This window comes from Pterocles gutturalis, unplaced genomic scaffold, assembly GCF_000699245.1.
Source record: "Pterocles gutturalis isolate BGI_N339 unplaced genomic scaffold, ASM69924v1 scaffold46190, whole genome shotgun sequence".
Lineage (NCBI taxonomy): Eukaryota > Metazoa > Chordata > Aves > Pterocliformes > Pteroclidae > Pterocles > Pterocles gutturalis.
In genome coordinates, this window is record NW_010147571.1 from 1 (window position 1) to 14,977 (window position 14,977).

Below are 14,977 nucleotides of genomic sequence, written 5' to 3' on the forward strand. Positions count from 1 at the left end.
AGCGGCCGGGGCTGGGGCCTGCTCGCCCGGGGAGGAGGGCGGGAGGAGGCCTGGTGCTGGGCCCGCCCCTGCTGCGGCCAACTCCCTGTAGGCGAAGGACTGGGGATCTCCAGCTGTTTGTTTGTTTAGAGCTGTGGCTTCGTTTGGAGAACGAGTAACGACCCTCCTGGCGGTGGAAAGCCACAGAGATACTGTTAGGCTTGGTACTGCTCCTGTCTCAGGCTTTCCAATAGTTTTATACTCCTAACACCCCGTTACAGAGTCAGAAAAGCCAACTTGCTGTGTTCGTTTGTTTGTTTGTTTGTTTCAATATATGTTTTACTATGAAGCTCTTATTCAGACTTCTGGGAAGTGCAAAGGCCTGGGGTGATGTCGGTGTTCTCGTGTTGTCTTTACAGAAATGTGGTTTTGCAGAGCTGTATGCCTGGCAAAGGCAAAGGAAAACAAAGCAGGAGTTTTGTCTTCATGATGGACCGCCTTACGCCAATGGAGACCCTCACGTTGGCCATGCATTGAATAAAGTAAATATTTACTCATTTATAGTCTGCTAATAAAATAGATAAATACTTCCTATAGTGTGCTGTGTGTTCTCCATATAGGACCTATATGCTGAGTGTTCATTTATGAGACTGAACATTTCAGTAAAAATAGATAATTCCTTTAGAGAAAGTCCAGCCTGTAATCCATTCCTAAGCCATATGTATTTTTGTATTGAGCTTAACCGGACATACACACACGGTTGAGTGTATATTTCTACATGTGTACATGTAAAAATGTTAGTGTAATGCATGACTGAGCTGTGCCTTGCTGTTCTTTTTTTCTTTTGAGTCTTTTATAAGTTTGTTATATTGTGCTTATTTTATCTGGGTATCCTCAATGAAACCACAATGACTAAAGATTGATGGCTTTTAAAATATAAATTTCAATACTCCTAAATACGTTTGGATGTGCTCAGATTCAGTCCTGGGAATGACAGTGTTATGTGTGCTACAGGGTGGGAAGGACTAAAATGCAACCCACAGCTTCTTACAGTACTAGTGCTAAAGCCTGGGCATCTGAAAATTACAAATTTGGTAGATAATCGCTTATATAAAAAAATAATAATATGTACTAGGCCAATACTGAAGATCCAGCTCAATGTTTTAAAAGTGAGAGCAAGTAGGATTTGTTCGCTTCAAGTCTTGCAAGTTTATAAACTGCCTCTTTCAGTTATACTGAATGTGAATTCCTTTGATCAGATGTCCTTTGAGGTTCTGCCAAAACACAAAATGCTGGGCAAGAAGAATTGCAAATGCAGAGTCTTAAATGTAAATTTATAATGTAGCCTGTTAGATTTGGGGTTTTTTAATAGGAGGACCTTAATTAATAATGAGCTATTCCACATGGGGGAGCTAAAGTGATAACTGACTCTTGTGTCTTTTCAGATTTTGAAAGACATCACAAATCGTTTCTACATGATGAGAGGTTATAAAGTACATTATGTGCCAGGATGGGACTGTCATGGATTGCCGATTGAGTTGAAGGCGTTGTCAGAAGTCAAAGGAGCTGAAAGTCTTTCACCAATGGAAATTCGACAGAGAGGTAAGTCACTGCTTGCAATATCTTTATAGAAAAAGTTGGCTTATGTGTTTGTACGTCCTATTCATATTTTGTATTTTATACTTTATAAAATTTATACTTCGTAGTGAGCTTTTCTATTAGCTGTTGGTGACATTTTTATATGATGACTGTACGTATTTGCCAGGCAGATTGAATACAGTGTAATCTTATGAAACAGGATGATTGAACACAGGCTGAATTTGTTGCTGTAATAAACATGCATAGCATTGACCATGGGTTCAAAAAAACCAGGAGGAGGGCAGATGATTTGTATTTCTGTTTTGCTTAGCTGTGTAGTGTCATGAAACTGGCATATATCAGATCAACATCCTTTTGTTTTTTGAAGACTGAATTAGATTAGGAGCTAAACAGACGTATGTAGAAATCAGGTTGCATCAGGAAAGCTTGGCTCAGTATCAGAAGCAGAAAAAAACTGTGCTTTTAACAATATTGCGAAAGTATAGTGGTGATCCTTTCAGAGAAATTTAGCCTGTGTTATATGGACACTGTTTTGGAGAAATAATTTCAAATACCATATGTATGGAAAGACATCAACATTCAGCTGGTATTTGTAATGAGCATTTTGAACTGCTTTAGCTTAAAATTGCAGCAGTGAAAAGGGCTGATTTTGAGAGGCATGTTGCTTTGAAAAGCCTCAACAGAGGTAGTTAATTTTCACTCTGATTTATTTTACATTATTTGTGAGTACATTTTGAGAAATTGTTCTTCATAACTAAATACACTTATTTTTTCCCCTCTTTTTTAAAAAGAAATTTTATACTCTAGAGACGTTTGTGCTGTATGTCCCTGTATTTGTCAAATAGTGTCACTCCTGGATCTTTTTGCTCTTTGCAGTCACATTATGTAGCTACTTCTCTGAAATAGGTATTTTTGAGCTATAGAAATCTATTTAATACACATCAGTAGTTAATGCATAGTTTCAGTATGTTCAGCTTGGACTTTTCTAAAAAACTTCAATTGCATATTTTAAATGGTATTATATTGATCTTAGTGGTTTAAAACATGTGCTTAATGTAACTATTCCCTTCAGCCAGAGAATTTGCAGAAAGAGCAATTGAGAAACAGAAATCTGCCTTCATTCGTTGGGGTGTAATGGCAGATTGGGCTAACTGCTACCGTACATTTGATCCAAAGTATGAAGCAAACCAGCTGAGAGTCTTCTCTAAAATGTACGATAAGGTATGTCGAACTTTTGTTGAAGCGTGTTTTGAATTGTCATGAGTTTTGATTCTCCTAACTTTCTTTTTTCCCTCCCTTTCCTCTTTAGGGTTTCATTTATCAAGACTATAAACCTGTGTTCTGGTCTCCTTCAGCAAAGTAAGAATCAGCTTACAATTTTGTCTTGCAAATTTTAGCAAGAATATAAATAGCTTTTCATGTTCAAGTATGCTAACTTACATTTGATATCTACCCAGAACAGCCTTGGCTGAAGCAGAGCTTGAATACAACGAGCAGCACGTCAGTCGTTCTGTGTATATGAAATTTCCCCTATTAAAGTCACCACCTAAGCTGACTTCGGTGATAGGTATGACTTCTGTATGGATTTTAAGACTGATAGCTTTTATTTTTGTTATAGTTGTGAGTAACATATTTCTAATTTACATCTGTAGATGGATCGTCCCCTGCTAGTGTGCTAGTCTGGACCACGCAGCCTTGGACTGTGCCAGCCAATCAAGCAGTTTGTTACATGCCAGATTCAGCGTGCGTGTCTTTGACTGCATTAGTACTTATCAATATTTATCAGCAATGTTAAAATATTCTGGGCTACCGTTGCATTTTATGTGTTTATGTGCTTACATGGTTATTTTTTTAAGTGACACAATTGTAAGCTTTTTATCTCTAGTAATATATTAATTTCTGCTTTCATTTTTATTTTTTTTTAAATTATTTCTTCTTCCTAGTGTTACATTATCTTGAAATTCTTCTGAGATTTAAAAGTGAGCTGGGCATGTAGATCTTAAATTATATTTTGCTGTCTGGAGCATTTACAATTTGTAGCTTTATGGTGTTTGTAATTATTTAGTACTACAAATACATATATTTACATTGTAGGTATTCAATTGTGAAATGTACAACTACTGGTGAACACTTCATTCTAGCTGCAGACAGAGTTGAATCTACAGCTGCTGTTTTGGACACACAATTTGAGGTTATATCAACATGTAAAGGTAGGCTTTGGTATTGTTAAGTGGCTTAGAAATCTGCTTGTAGGTGTCTGAAAACTGCTTCAGTTTTGATGTATTGTTAAGTTTGTTTATATTTTGAGAACATGCTTCACTAAAGTAACACAAAGAGGAGCAGTAGTCTGTCAGACTTAGTATTGGTGTATTGTAGCTCAAATTTTCTTCCATAGATTTCAAGGTACTTTTTAAAATCTGGGTTCCCACTTGGAAAAGTTAAAGATGAAGTGGAAGTCTGTTCAGTATGAAAATCTTAATTACACTGAATGCAGTTTGTCTTTCTCATCCCTCGCTGATGAGGACGAGGGGCTAATTACAAATATGCTTGCTGACACTGCCCAATTGCTTAATTCTGTGAAAACTATTGAAATTACCTAGTGTAGCAGAATTGGTAGCACTGTCAGCTGCTGTTGTGATTTGATGTTACTTTCCCAATTTTTCGTTGTTAATGCGTGTCTTAAGCCTTCACCATAACCGTGAAGGCTGTTGAGGTATCCTGGGTGACTGCTGTCTGTATGGACAAACTAAAGCAGTTAAGTTTGCATCCTAACAAACTGCATAGTGATATTTCTTAATAGACAGACTTCCAATTCAGTGTTATGAGTTGGGATTGAATATGTCATTTGTCAACTTTATTCATTTGCCTTTATCAGTGATTCGGTGCTGGATATATGTGTATCTAAAGGAGGTGAGAAATCTGCTTCTATTACTTTTTCTTTTCAGGTTGTCTTTCCGTGTCTCCTTCTTCAGAGGGGGGAAAAAGATCCATTTCTGCTTAATAATCTTGGTTTTACCTAATGATAAAATTACCTGCAGGTGTTCTCACAGGTTCCACCTTCTTGAATCACATGATTTGCAGATAACCTACAACAGTAGAGTTGGACCTTCTTGAAAAGAAATTTAATACTAGAACCTATTCTTTTTATCTTTCCATATATTCAGTTATTAGTTATATTTGTTACCTTTCTGTATTTGTGTAATAACTGTCAGCAGTTCCTAAACATGTTCCCTCTACGAAGAAAGCCTTCAATGAAGGCCATTTTGTCATGTGGAGCGTTCCACAAGCTCTGTGATTCTTGTCTTTCAGCAAGGCTTTACTACTAAGACGTGTTTTTTTAAGGTTAAATTGTCAATAGCTTCATTTGTGCTGTGCTCTATTTGTATGTAATGTAGAGAATTTAAATGAATTGTTCATGATAATATTAGTACTTAGTGGCAGAACTAGGAATACATCCCAAATTCAAGGTTTTTAGCCTACTATATCATTATTGAGATCTGTTTCTGGAACACTGAGCTAGTGATCCCCAAGGAATGGGAATGTGTGGAGTGTCTCTAGGTGAAATGTCACTACTAGCAGAATACCGTGGTCAAAGGCAGAAGAAGAACTTTTTCTTCAAAGGAAAAAAAACTGTGTGCAAGACTAACAATGCAGAGAATTTGAAAGTGTTTGGATGGGGACCCACAAACAAGATCTGATCTGAATAGTATCCCATGCATACACTTGCTGATCAATTGTTCCTTTTCTGCTCTCTGACAAAAGAAGCTGAATGCATGATTTGTTTCTCTGTTTTCTCTTCTGTTTTATTTCACCCCCAGGTGTAGATTTGGCAGATGGTTCTTGTGCTCATCCCACAATTCCTGGCAGAGTCTCTCCTCTGTTACCTGCAAATCATGTGACAATGGCAAAAGGAACAGGATTAGTTCATACAGCCCCCGCTCACGGTATGGAAGACTACAGCGTAGCTTCCCACCATCAGCTACCCACGGTACTTTTATTTTTTCAGCTGTTGCTCTTGATTTCCAGCAGCTGCTTGATCACGTGCCACTGAAGTGATTGTTGTTATTTGTGCATAAAACTTGGAAATGTTTTGAAGCATTCAGATAAGTGTATCACTAATGGCCTGCAGGACTAACCTTAAAAAAGGGTGTGTGAAAATAAAAGGGTGAAGTTTTTCATCTGTCTGCTAATTAAAGCTTGTGGGGAAGTGGTAGAATAGAATCGGATGTCTCTTCTCTGCCTGTGTTTCTGTTTTTGTTTTTTGAAGGATAACACAGACAACAATTCTCAAATATTGGCTCTCAGTACTCAGAATTGGCTTTTCAAGCTGTGTCTTGCAAACCAGTAAATCACCAATGATGTAGGGTGTTATTACTATTCTTTTTCAGCAGCTTGTTTTAAACACATACATAAATACAGTTCAGTTGTGCATGATCAGTTTGTGTTTGGAAATGAAGATGCAGGGTATTAATTTTCTCTTTTACCTTTTTAAAGAGGTGACTCGAGATGTTTTGAAACCTAATTATACTCCTTTTTTTTTTTTTTTTTTTCTTTCTCCTGAAGGGTAGGGTTTTTCTTGGGGGTTTGGTTAGTTGTCTGGTTCTGGTTTTCACTGTTAAGTTTGGAAAGTCAGGGTTGCTTGCCTGATAGATTACTAAATTGCAGTCCACTAAATCTGAAGTGTACTTACATATAACATACTGTGCTGTTAATCAGAAAAGTAGTTACTCAGCAGAGTACTTACTTTTGAATACCAAAAAGGTAACTAATTGCCACATGGTATTTTATTGACATGATTAACATATTTATTTTAAGGATTGCCTTGTGGATGAAGGTGGGTTTTTTACTGAAGCTGCAGGTCCTGAACTTCAAAACAAGAATGTCCTTGAAGAGGGGAATGAAGCTGGTGAGTATTTGATGTTTAGCCATTTGTTACTTTATCAGTTACATTCCTTTAGGTATATTTTGGGGGTTCATATAAACTGAACACATTTTAAATATGGTTGAGGTACAGGCACATCTTATTATGTGTTGAATGGAAGTTAAAAGAAATGAATTGAGGTTAAAAGTAGCAGTACATTCAAATCAGATTTTAATCTTGCCTCATTTTTCCTTTCAGTCATTCAGATGCTGCAGGCAGCCGGGAGTTTGTTAAAAGAGGAGAAGTATGTGCACAGTTACCCGTATGACTGGAGGACTAAAAAACCAATGATTATTCGTGCCAGCAAACAGTGGTTTGTAAACACAGCAAGTGTGAAGGCTGCAGCACAGGTATGTAATTTTGCTTCCTTATGGGACGTTTACAGACATCTGATGCCATTTGGAATCAGCAAAACAAAGTCACTATAGCTCACTCAAGAACATGTTCTTCTCTAAGGTTTACAAACACTAGTTGAAAAGTGTTATTTGTAGAAGTGATGAATGTTGTTTTGTCAATATTGATAGAATCCGGGATAAATACATTGATTGACATATTTGTTCATTGTATTTACAGGAGATGTGTGAGTTTCTTAAAGCTACTGAAATTTTTTCCCCAAGATATTTTTCAAAAAAACAATGTTTTGAGGAATTAAATCAGAAGAGACAATTTTGTCACTATTACAGTTACATTTATTGTTATGATAGCCTTGCATGGCCAGACATCTTTCTTTGCCTCTCTATTAGTTTTGCCGCAGTTCTATTTTAAATAACTTTAAAGTGTGTTTGTTTTTTTTTTAATGCAGTGCTCTTTGAAATTATGTATATCCACATAGAAAACTCAGACCAGTACCTTAGGCTGTCTTGGGTAACAAATGATTTCATTCTAATTGGGACATGAGGTGTTTGTATTCATCTTTATCTAGAATGAAGGAAAATACGATGGTTATTCAGTGGAGTTGGGAGTCAGTGGTTGCCCACGCTCTCTGATACAGGCAGTGTGGATCAAGATGTGGTTTCAAAGGTTTCAACATGAGACACAATGAGCTATTGAAATTCTGATAGAGATACTGCTGCCATTTCTAACTCACTTTACGGTGCGTCTGCTACAGAATCAGAGCTGGCAAAAAAGCGTTGATTGCTCTATGGGACGTGAACAGCATATACTCCATGCTGATTGTGTTATGGACAGTTGCCTGAGAACTTTTTATTCAATACTGGGAGTGGGAATGTAGTCCTGTACCTTTTTTTACTGGTAGCATAAGTAGTGTTTGTCTGAATACTGAAGTGTGCTCAACAGTTCACTGTGTACTTTATAGGAAGTGCTGAAAAAAGTGAAAGTTATTCCTACGTCTGCAGTGAACAGAATGCTGGAAATGCTGGACAGAAGGACGTTTTGGTGTATATCACGGCAAAGATGTTGGGGTGTTCCGATTCCTGTTTTTTATCAGAAGAACACAGGAGAATGCTTGGTAAACAGGTATTTGTCTAGCTTTGTATACCGAAAAATGAAAGAATGAGCACTCTCTGTTGTGCTGCAGTCACACATTATAAAACTTAGAACTATTTAAGTATAAGTACATGCTTTTACTTCAAATTGTTTATACACAGAACTAATTCAGCTGTAAATTAAAACAATCAAAAACTCATTGCTGAAGGTGACTTGTATGTAAGTCATAGGAATCACTTTACTTGGATACTTAAGTTACCTGAAGAGTCCCCTTGATAGTAATTGCTGCTTTCATCCCTCATCTTCAAGGTAAGTGAGCTGGCAGTAATCACTGGCCTGTACATTTAAGCAAGGAGTAAAGTGCAAGCTGTAGTCAGGATAGATGGCAACTGTGACTGAAGCACTGTAAATTGAACAATACAGGCATTTTGTCAGAACAGCTTTTTGCAATTGAGTAAGTGACAATGAGGTATCTGAAATGGAAGAACCAAATTGGTTGCAGAATAAATTAACTGCACTTTGTTTCAAAATAAAATTAGAGTGTTTTTGAAGATCCAGCATTGATAAATGTAGGTGACCTTTGGCTGTATGATTTAGTACGTCTAAAGCTTTAGATGCTCACCTTATTCTGCCATCTTTTGGCTAAGTTGATAGTATCCGCACACTGCAAACACTGTGTTTCAGGAATTACAGAAAAGGTAATGTTGAGGAGATCCAAGCTATGATTGAAAACAAGAAATCTCAACCAAATATGATCCTTTTCTGTCTTTTAAGGAGTAATAGAGTTCTGCTTTTACCCCTTTGGGGAACACATATTCTCTGTTGTGAATATCGTCAAAGAGATGATTTAATAAAAACAGTATTGTGGGGTTCCACATTCATTGTTATTTCCGTAATTGTTTTCTGTCTTGAGATATGCTAGTGTAACTCCATTTTATACATCTTAACCTTACAACTGTTTGTGCAAATTCATTATGGATAATAAGGTTGCATAGCTGCAGATGAACTTGAGCAGTGTTGCAGAACTTTTTTTTACGCTGGTATGGAATAAGTACCCTGCAGAGAGTCCAGCGTGTTTTCCAGAGGCTGGACTGAGCACATAAGTATAGTCGTAGGTGAGGCTCAGGGTGTGGAGAGCAGGGAATGGACTTTAAGCAGTTAGTCCTTAGCTTCACTCAGTGTCACTGGGTGTGTAGATGCACAGATACGTACTTTGACTCTCTCAGCAGGCAATAACTGTGAGAAAAGACCACAGTAACCGTAGTCGTTTATAGTACCTGAACAATGCTGACGCATATCAGGAAATAAAGGGACGGAGGCTCTGTGGGGTGTAAAATCATTTTACCTGCAAAAACTCTTACGTACTAAAAAGTAAGTATATGTTCACGTAAAAAATTACTGTTTCTGAGGAATATTCATTGTAGTCAGTCTGCAGATTAGGCTTGAGTGTGTTACTTGTGCTTGCTTAAAATTGTTAAATATGTAGTTTAACAACAAAATAAGAGCGTAATGAAAAACAGTTTGGCGGTTGGCAGTCAACCATGAAGGGCATCATGTGGCAACAGCTCCTTCAGAACACAGAGGAGCTGACCCAGCTGGTACAGAAAGCATTTGCAAGGAGGGATGCGCAGGAATTCCTTTAGGTTGTAGTAAATTTACTTTGAAAACCAGTGACCTGAATTAAAAAGCTTGTCTTTCCTAAGTGCTTGAGCTGTGTGAGATTATTGCTGGAGTTGTATGACATGTGGCAATCCGGGCATTTTGATGTGACTTGGCCTTTGTGTGTAGGTATTGGCCTAGCAGTCACGCGTGTAGGTGGGTGAACAAAGGGACAGTATGGCACGTTTGGTTAGAATTGATCTGGGGAAGAAAGAGACATTTAGGAGAAAAAAAGGAGACATATCCAATATGCTTGAAAATAGATTTATTTAATTTGACTGGCAGCTTCTGATACTCATTTATAATCAGCACTCCTTACTTCTAACATGTCTTACAACAGAAGTGAAATTTAAGAAGAAAACTGTAAAACACACATTAAATAGTTAAAAGTAGCCACAGCAGACTTCTGTAATCTGAGTAGGAAAAGTGTACAGAATATTGGCCTATAGAAATGACAGGCAAATTTAGAAAGCAGTCTGTCAATTCATAGGTCATTTTCCTGGACACCAGTTCTTACTGAAATAAACAAGTGAGCCTCAATATTTTGTTACATTTGCATTATAATTTTGACATCATATCACAGTAGGTTGCTGACATATTTCTAACACTTGAGAAGTCTTGATCTTCAGATTGTGTGAATAATTAATATAATTAAAACAACAGTAGCTTACATTTCAAAACAAAAGCTGTTTTCTTATCTTGAATGCTGGATAAATATGCTTTCAGTAGCAGCTGCTCGGGAGGTTTTGAGTGGCCATCAAAAGTAACAGCATCTCCACTGGAAGTCAGTGTAGTCCACATGGAGTTGCTGTTACATGTGAGAGCACCGATGGTTGATCTTGAGTGATCCTGTTTGTGTTATCACCTGTAAAAAGACTTTAAAAAAAAAAATAAATCCCTGAAATAAACTGCTGTGTTTCCCTCTGTAAGTCAGATTTTCCCCTGAATTTTTCATGCCAAAGTCTGGAGAAAGCTTCTCTTTCAACATGCAACTACTCGTCTCTAACAAAATATTTTTCTCACAGCAGCAATCCTGTCTTTCTAACTTGAAAACCAAGAGTTAGATTGTAATCTTGTATGCAAAAAATTTGGTGCAAGATCTGCGTGAGTCTGTCTGCTGCTGTGGCCCCCCATTGCCATAAGAGACACTTGATTGTATGACACTGTTGTTCAAGGTTATAAACTTAAGACATTTGTGAAGATTGCATCCTTAATGTAGAGTATACCACATTATACTACAATCAAGAGTTTAAAAAAGTAATCTAAAATAACAAAACCCTCAGTGAGAGAGAGAGAAAAGAGAGAACATTTTTCATTACTCCAATTTTCAGTAAGAATTACAAGAACACAGAGGTAAGATTCTGTGTGATTTTTCTGCAGAAGTGGAGAAAAACCAGAATGAAATACAATACATGCACAAATAAATGCTTATAATTTTGTCGGCTTTCAAAATTTAGTAGATTTCTTGAGATTCTGATTCTAGGACACTTGTAACTTGTGGAAGAGAAGAAAGAGAGAGATCCAAAAGTAAGATGAGATTTTTTTTTTTTTTTTAATTTCTGGTAGTAGCTCAGACCAGGTAATAAATGTGAGATACATGCTTTAATCAGACCTCATGCAATAGCTTCTTAACTTTATCAATTCTCTGTTCAAATATTGGTAATAATAAGTCCTATTACAAAGATTGTTCTAATGCCTGAAAACCTTTGTCCCTTTCTCTGTGACTTTGATTAACGAGTAGTTTGAATTTTGAACAAAAAAAAAAAAAAATGAGAAAAGCAACCTGTTTTTTGAAGTAGATCTACCCCATGCTCTAATTTGCTTTTTAAAATATTAAGACATTTCAGTGACTTGTAAGCAATAGTAACTTACCGTAACCTAAATACTTACTGCTGAAGTATCAAGGTTCAGGTGAAAAAGAAGATAACTTGCCTTCTTTACTGGTGGTTGAAAAGAGGTCGAGAGAACATCAGGCACCGTATTCTTCTCCTCCCAGCTATATCGTAATGCTGCCTAATTTCTGTTAACACATTAAATAAGTGTTCAGCATAATCAATATCAGACCTCAGAGTGATTGGCTGGTGTCGTGGTAGCGTGAATTGCCGTAGGGGTTTCAGTGTTAAAACGTAGCGAGTGACACGTAATGCGAGTTCTTCTAGATAGTATATGAATACAGGGCAAAGTTTTACAATGGTGTTTATTGCTAACTTGCTGAATTATCATGCTCACGTTGAAGCCTGCAGATTATAAAGTGATGAGTAGTTATTTGAGAAAGGTGGTTTTCACTTGCACCTTACATAAAAGTACTTTGCAGAAATTACCTCCTTACAATACAGATGTCTTAAATATAGTAATTTTTCTCTCTTGTGGTAATAGTTAATTGTAAGGATTCTGTGAAAAGATCAGAGGAACTAGGGAGGTTTTTTTGTTTGTTTGTCTTGGATTTTTCATACTCTAGGAGGAAAAAGTATTTGTTGAAATTGTATCCTGGAAATCTTTGGTCTTAACTATCACGTCTTATAAAATACTTGCCTGTTAATGATCACTTATTCTGTAGGGAAAAAAAATGAAAAAAAACCTTGCACTGCTAAAATGTTTTTTTTTACTTGATTTGAAACTGTGATAGAATTTTGAGAATATCGGTCAATAATAAGTTGTCTTTGTGGTCATTGACTCCTAATTTCTTGAAAGTGATAACACAAATCTGACCTTCTTTTAATTGTCTGAAAACTTTTATCTGTAGCATAATCGTGTCTGTTACTTTACATGTTATGAAAATGTGTCTTTAAAATAACTCTGCCCTTCATAATTTAACAATATTAAGCCTTTGTATTGCATAGTGATACACTTGGTAAAAGGTTAGTCCATGGTGTGTTCTGTAGCGATGGTGTATGTACAATGGTAGACAACTGCTGTGTGGCACTGCCAATACTTTCTGGAAATGAAGGCAGTCGTTTTATGATGGTTTCCCGAGGGAGACTGACAGCAAGGTTTTATTTCCTTCTTGTCCCTCCCTCTGCCTCCGATGGAAGGGAGAACAGGTCGTCCTCACTAGAGGTAATGCAGTTTACACTAGCACAGTGTTTCAGGTCTCCCCCTACTTTTTGATTTCTCCAAATATTTGTGTGATAGGCCTGGCCTTAATCATTATCTCTTCTATTGAGGAGAGATGTCATTGCAATTAACAGATGCAATGTCAGAAAACTGGTGACACTTCAGGCTGTATCTCCTTTACTTAAAGCTTAGGACATCTGACAGACTGAGATTTCTGCTGTGATTACACTGAATCCATACACTGAATCCAGACAGTTCCGGGAAAACATTGTTTGTTAAGAGTATATTCCTACATGCTCTGTAGCTGGATTTATCACCTTTTAAAAATCCATACAAACATTGACATCATCAAATACCTGTTGAATGCTTTGAAAATGTGTAGGTTGAAAATTAATTCATCACTAGAGTTTATGTCCCTCCGCTGAAATGTATTTACAATATGTTAAAGTTATGTGGAAGATGAGCTTAGTTCCTCTTTAAATTTTCTATTTGCTTTATAGGACATGCTGGCAGCTTTTCTATACTAGTTATGGGTATGGTTCTTGATCAGAAAAATTTTCATTACAATTTTATTCCCACAATCGAGAAAAATTGTATTTTCTTTTTAATGTTGCATCTCATGTTATGTAATTAAGTAATAATTTGTTCTACATCTTCTTGGAGAACATGAGGTTTTGTGCTTAAACTCCGTGTTATCTGCCCACTAAGTCTTGTTGGGATGTAGCTCAAGTTATTAGCAGTACAGAAAAAATACTGCGCTGAAGTCCAAATACCAAGCTGAGTGATGACACAAAGATCATCTGCTTTTAGTGTTTTCAAGATAATTATGCCAGATCATTATTTTATTTTCCCCCTTTTGCAATACTGTGTCAAGAAGCTAGTTAATCAATTAAATCTTCATTTCTCGATTTAAAAACTGATCTCTGGTGGATTGGGTAACACAGCAGTTTTAGTTTGAAGCTGGCAGTTCAGGATGACCTGCCATACTCTTTAAATACAGCAAATGTTTTAAAAATCACCTCTTTAGTAGGTGGTCTGTGAGCAGCAAGACAAAGTATCTGAGGTTTGTTTTGTTTTTTAAGCTATCTTAATTTATGTCTAGACTTGGCATTAAATGATATTAAGAATCAATTCCCCATAGCCTTACCTACTGGGGACAATGATTGAAGGTGTCATAAGTAGCGTGCAGAACTGCATGGCTTATGGTTGCGTTATCTGTTCGCATCAGAAAAAATGCTTTGTTAAATGTTTTTATTTTTCTTATTTCTGTAGTATCTGGTTATTTTGGGACCTTTGTCCTGGCTGGTGCTATACTGTATGAACCCGTATATTGCCTTCAGAGCGTATGTTGAATGGTTGTTTACATCATTCCTCAGATGATGGAAGTTTCAGTTTCCCGCATTATTGGGATTAATATATTTATATATGTATTTCCTACATTTAAAAATACATATTGCTAAAAAGGAGGAATCCAGGCAACCAAAGATCTAATATATATGTACGTTATTCAAAATTCTGCCATTTCCACATGAGTTCTCAAGTTCTCTTTATCCTGTGGAGAAAAACCTGTTGTCAAAAAGAGCAAACATTTAGGGAGAAATAGGTGTTTAGTTTCTGTAAATCCAAGGTCAATAAATAGGAAGTGAAATGGATTTTAGAAGTTGTCAAGCTGCTGGCATCTTTTGAGTGTCCAGTTACTGAGTATTTGCAGAAGAAAGCTGTTTGGAATACCTGCAGGTTTCTGTACGTCCAGGTTTTACACAACTCTCCCCATTTTGGAGGACAATGTAGGAAGTCTTTATCTTGATACAGTCCTTGATACAGGCAGAAGAGTCTGTGGAGTCTTGTTTGGATTAGAAGCTGGAAAATCAAAGGTTTAAATAGCTTGGTCTCTTTATCAGGATATATCACTGCTTTGGATCTGGGATACTTGTAGAAAGGTTCGATTAACTCATCAATTCACGAACACCTTTTTTCCTTCTAACCCAGTGAAACTATCACAGATGTCATCAAAATAGTGGAGCAGCAAGGAACAGATGCATGGTGGACCCTTCCTATTGAGCAGTTACTATCAAAAGAGGCTGTAGCGAAGGTAACTCTTTAAATTTCAAATACAGAAGGTGCTTGAGACAGTCCAGTGATGGGAAATAAAATAAAACCTTCATGTTTACCATGTCCTTTTCAATCTTGTACCTTTGTGAGAAGGTATCCTGTGAAAGGAATATTCAGAAAGTGAGATCTGACTATGGCAACATGCACACAGTCAGATTTGTGCCACTAATTCAGGGCAGAGATATCCAGCCTCCTTGTTTTAGTTCA

The 14,977-nt window shown here is 36.8% G+C and overlaps 1 protein-coding gene across 1 annotated transcript in view; it reads left to right on the forward strand.

The window, feature by feature from the left end:
- Positions 1 to 398: 398 nt before the first annotated feature.
- IARS2 (isoleucyl-tRNA synthetase 2, mitochondrial) overlaps positions 399 to 14,977 on the forward strand; it is a gene marked incomplete at its 5' end in the record, with an annotated part of 26,203 nt that continues 11,624 nt past the window's right edge. The window contains 12 exons of the mRNA XM_010086084.1: positions 399 to 521; positions 1,425 to 1,581; positions 2,651 to 2,799; positions 2,888 to 2,937; positions 3,036 to 3,145; positions 3,231 to 3,321; positions 3,673 to 3,788; positions 5,397 to 5,566; positions 6,394 to 6,484; positions 6,698 to 6,849; positions 7,815 to 7,975; positions 14,648 to 14,750. Of these exons, the coding sequence (XP_010084386.1) occupies positions 399 to 521; positions 1,425 to 1,581; positions 2,651 to 2,799; positions 2,888 to 2,937; positions 3,036 to 3,145; positions 3,231 to 3,321; positions 3,673 to 3,788; positions 5,397 to 5,566; positions 6,394 to 6,484; positions 6,698 to 6,849; positions 7,815 to 7,975; positions 14,648 to 14,750 (1,473 nt within the window). The remainder of the gene's footprint in view (positions 522 to 1,424; positions 1,582 to 2,650; positions 2,800 to 2,887; positions 2,938 to 3,035; positions 3,146 to 3,230; positions 3,322 to 3,672; positions 3,789 to 5,396; positions 5,567 to 6,393; positions 6,485 to 6,697; positions 6,850 to 7,814; positions 7,976 to 14,647; positions 14,751 to 14,977) is intronic.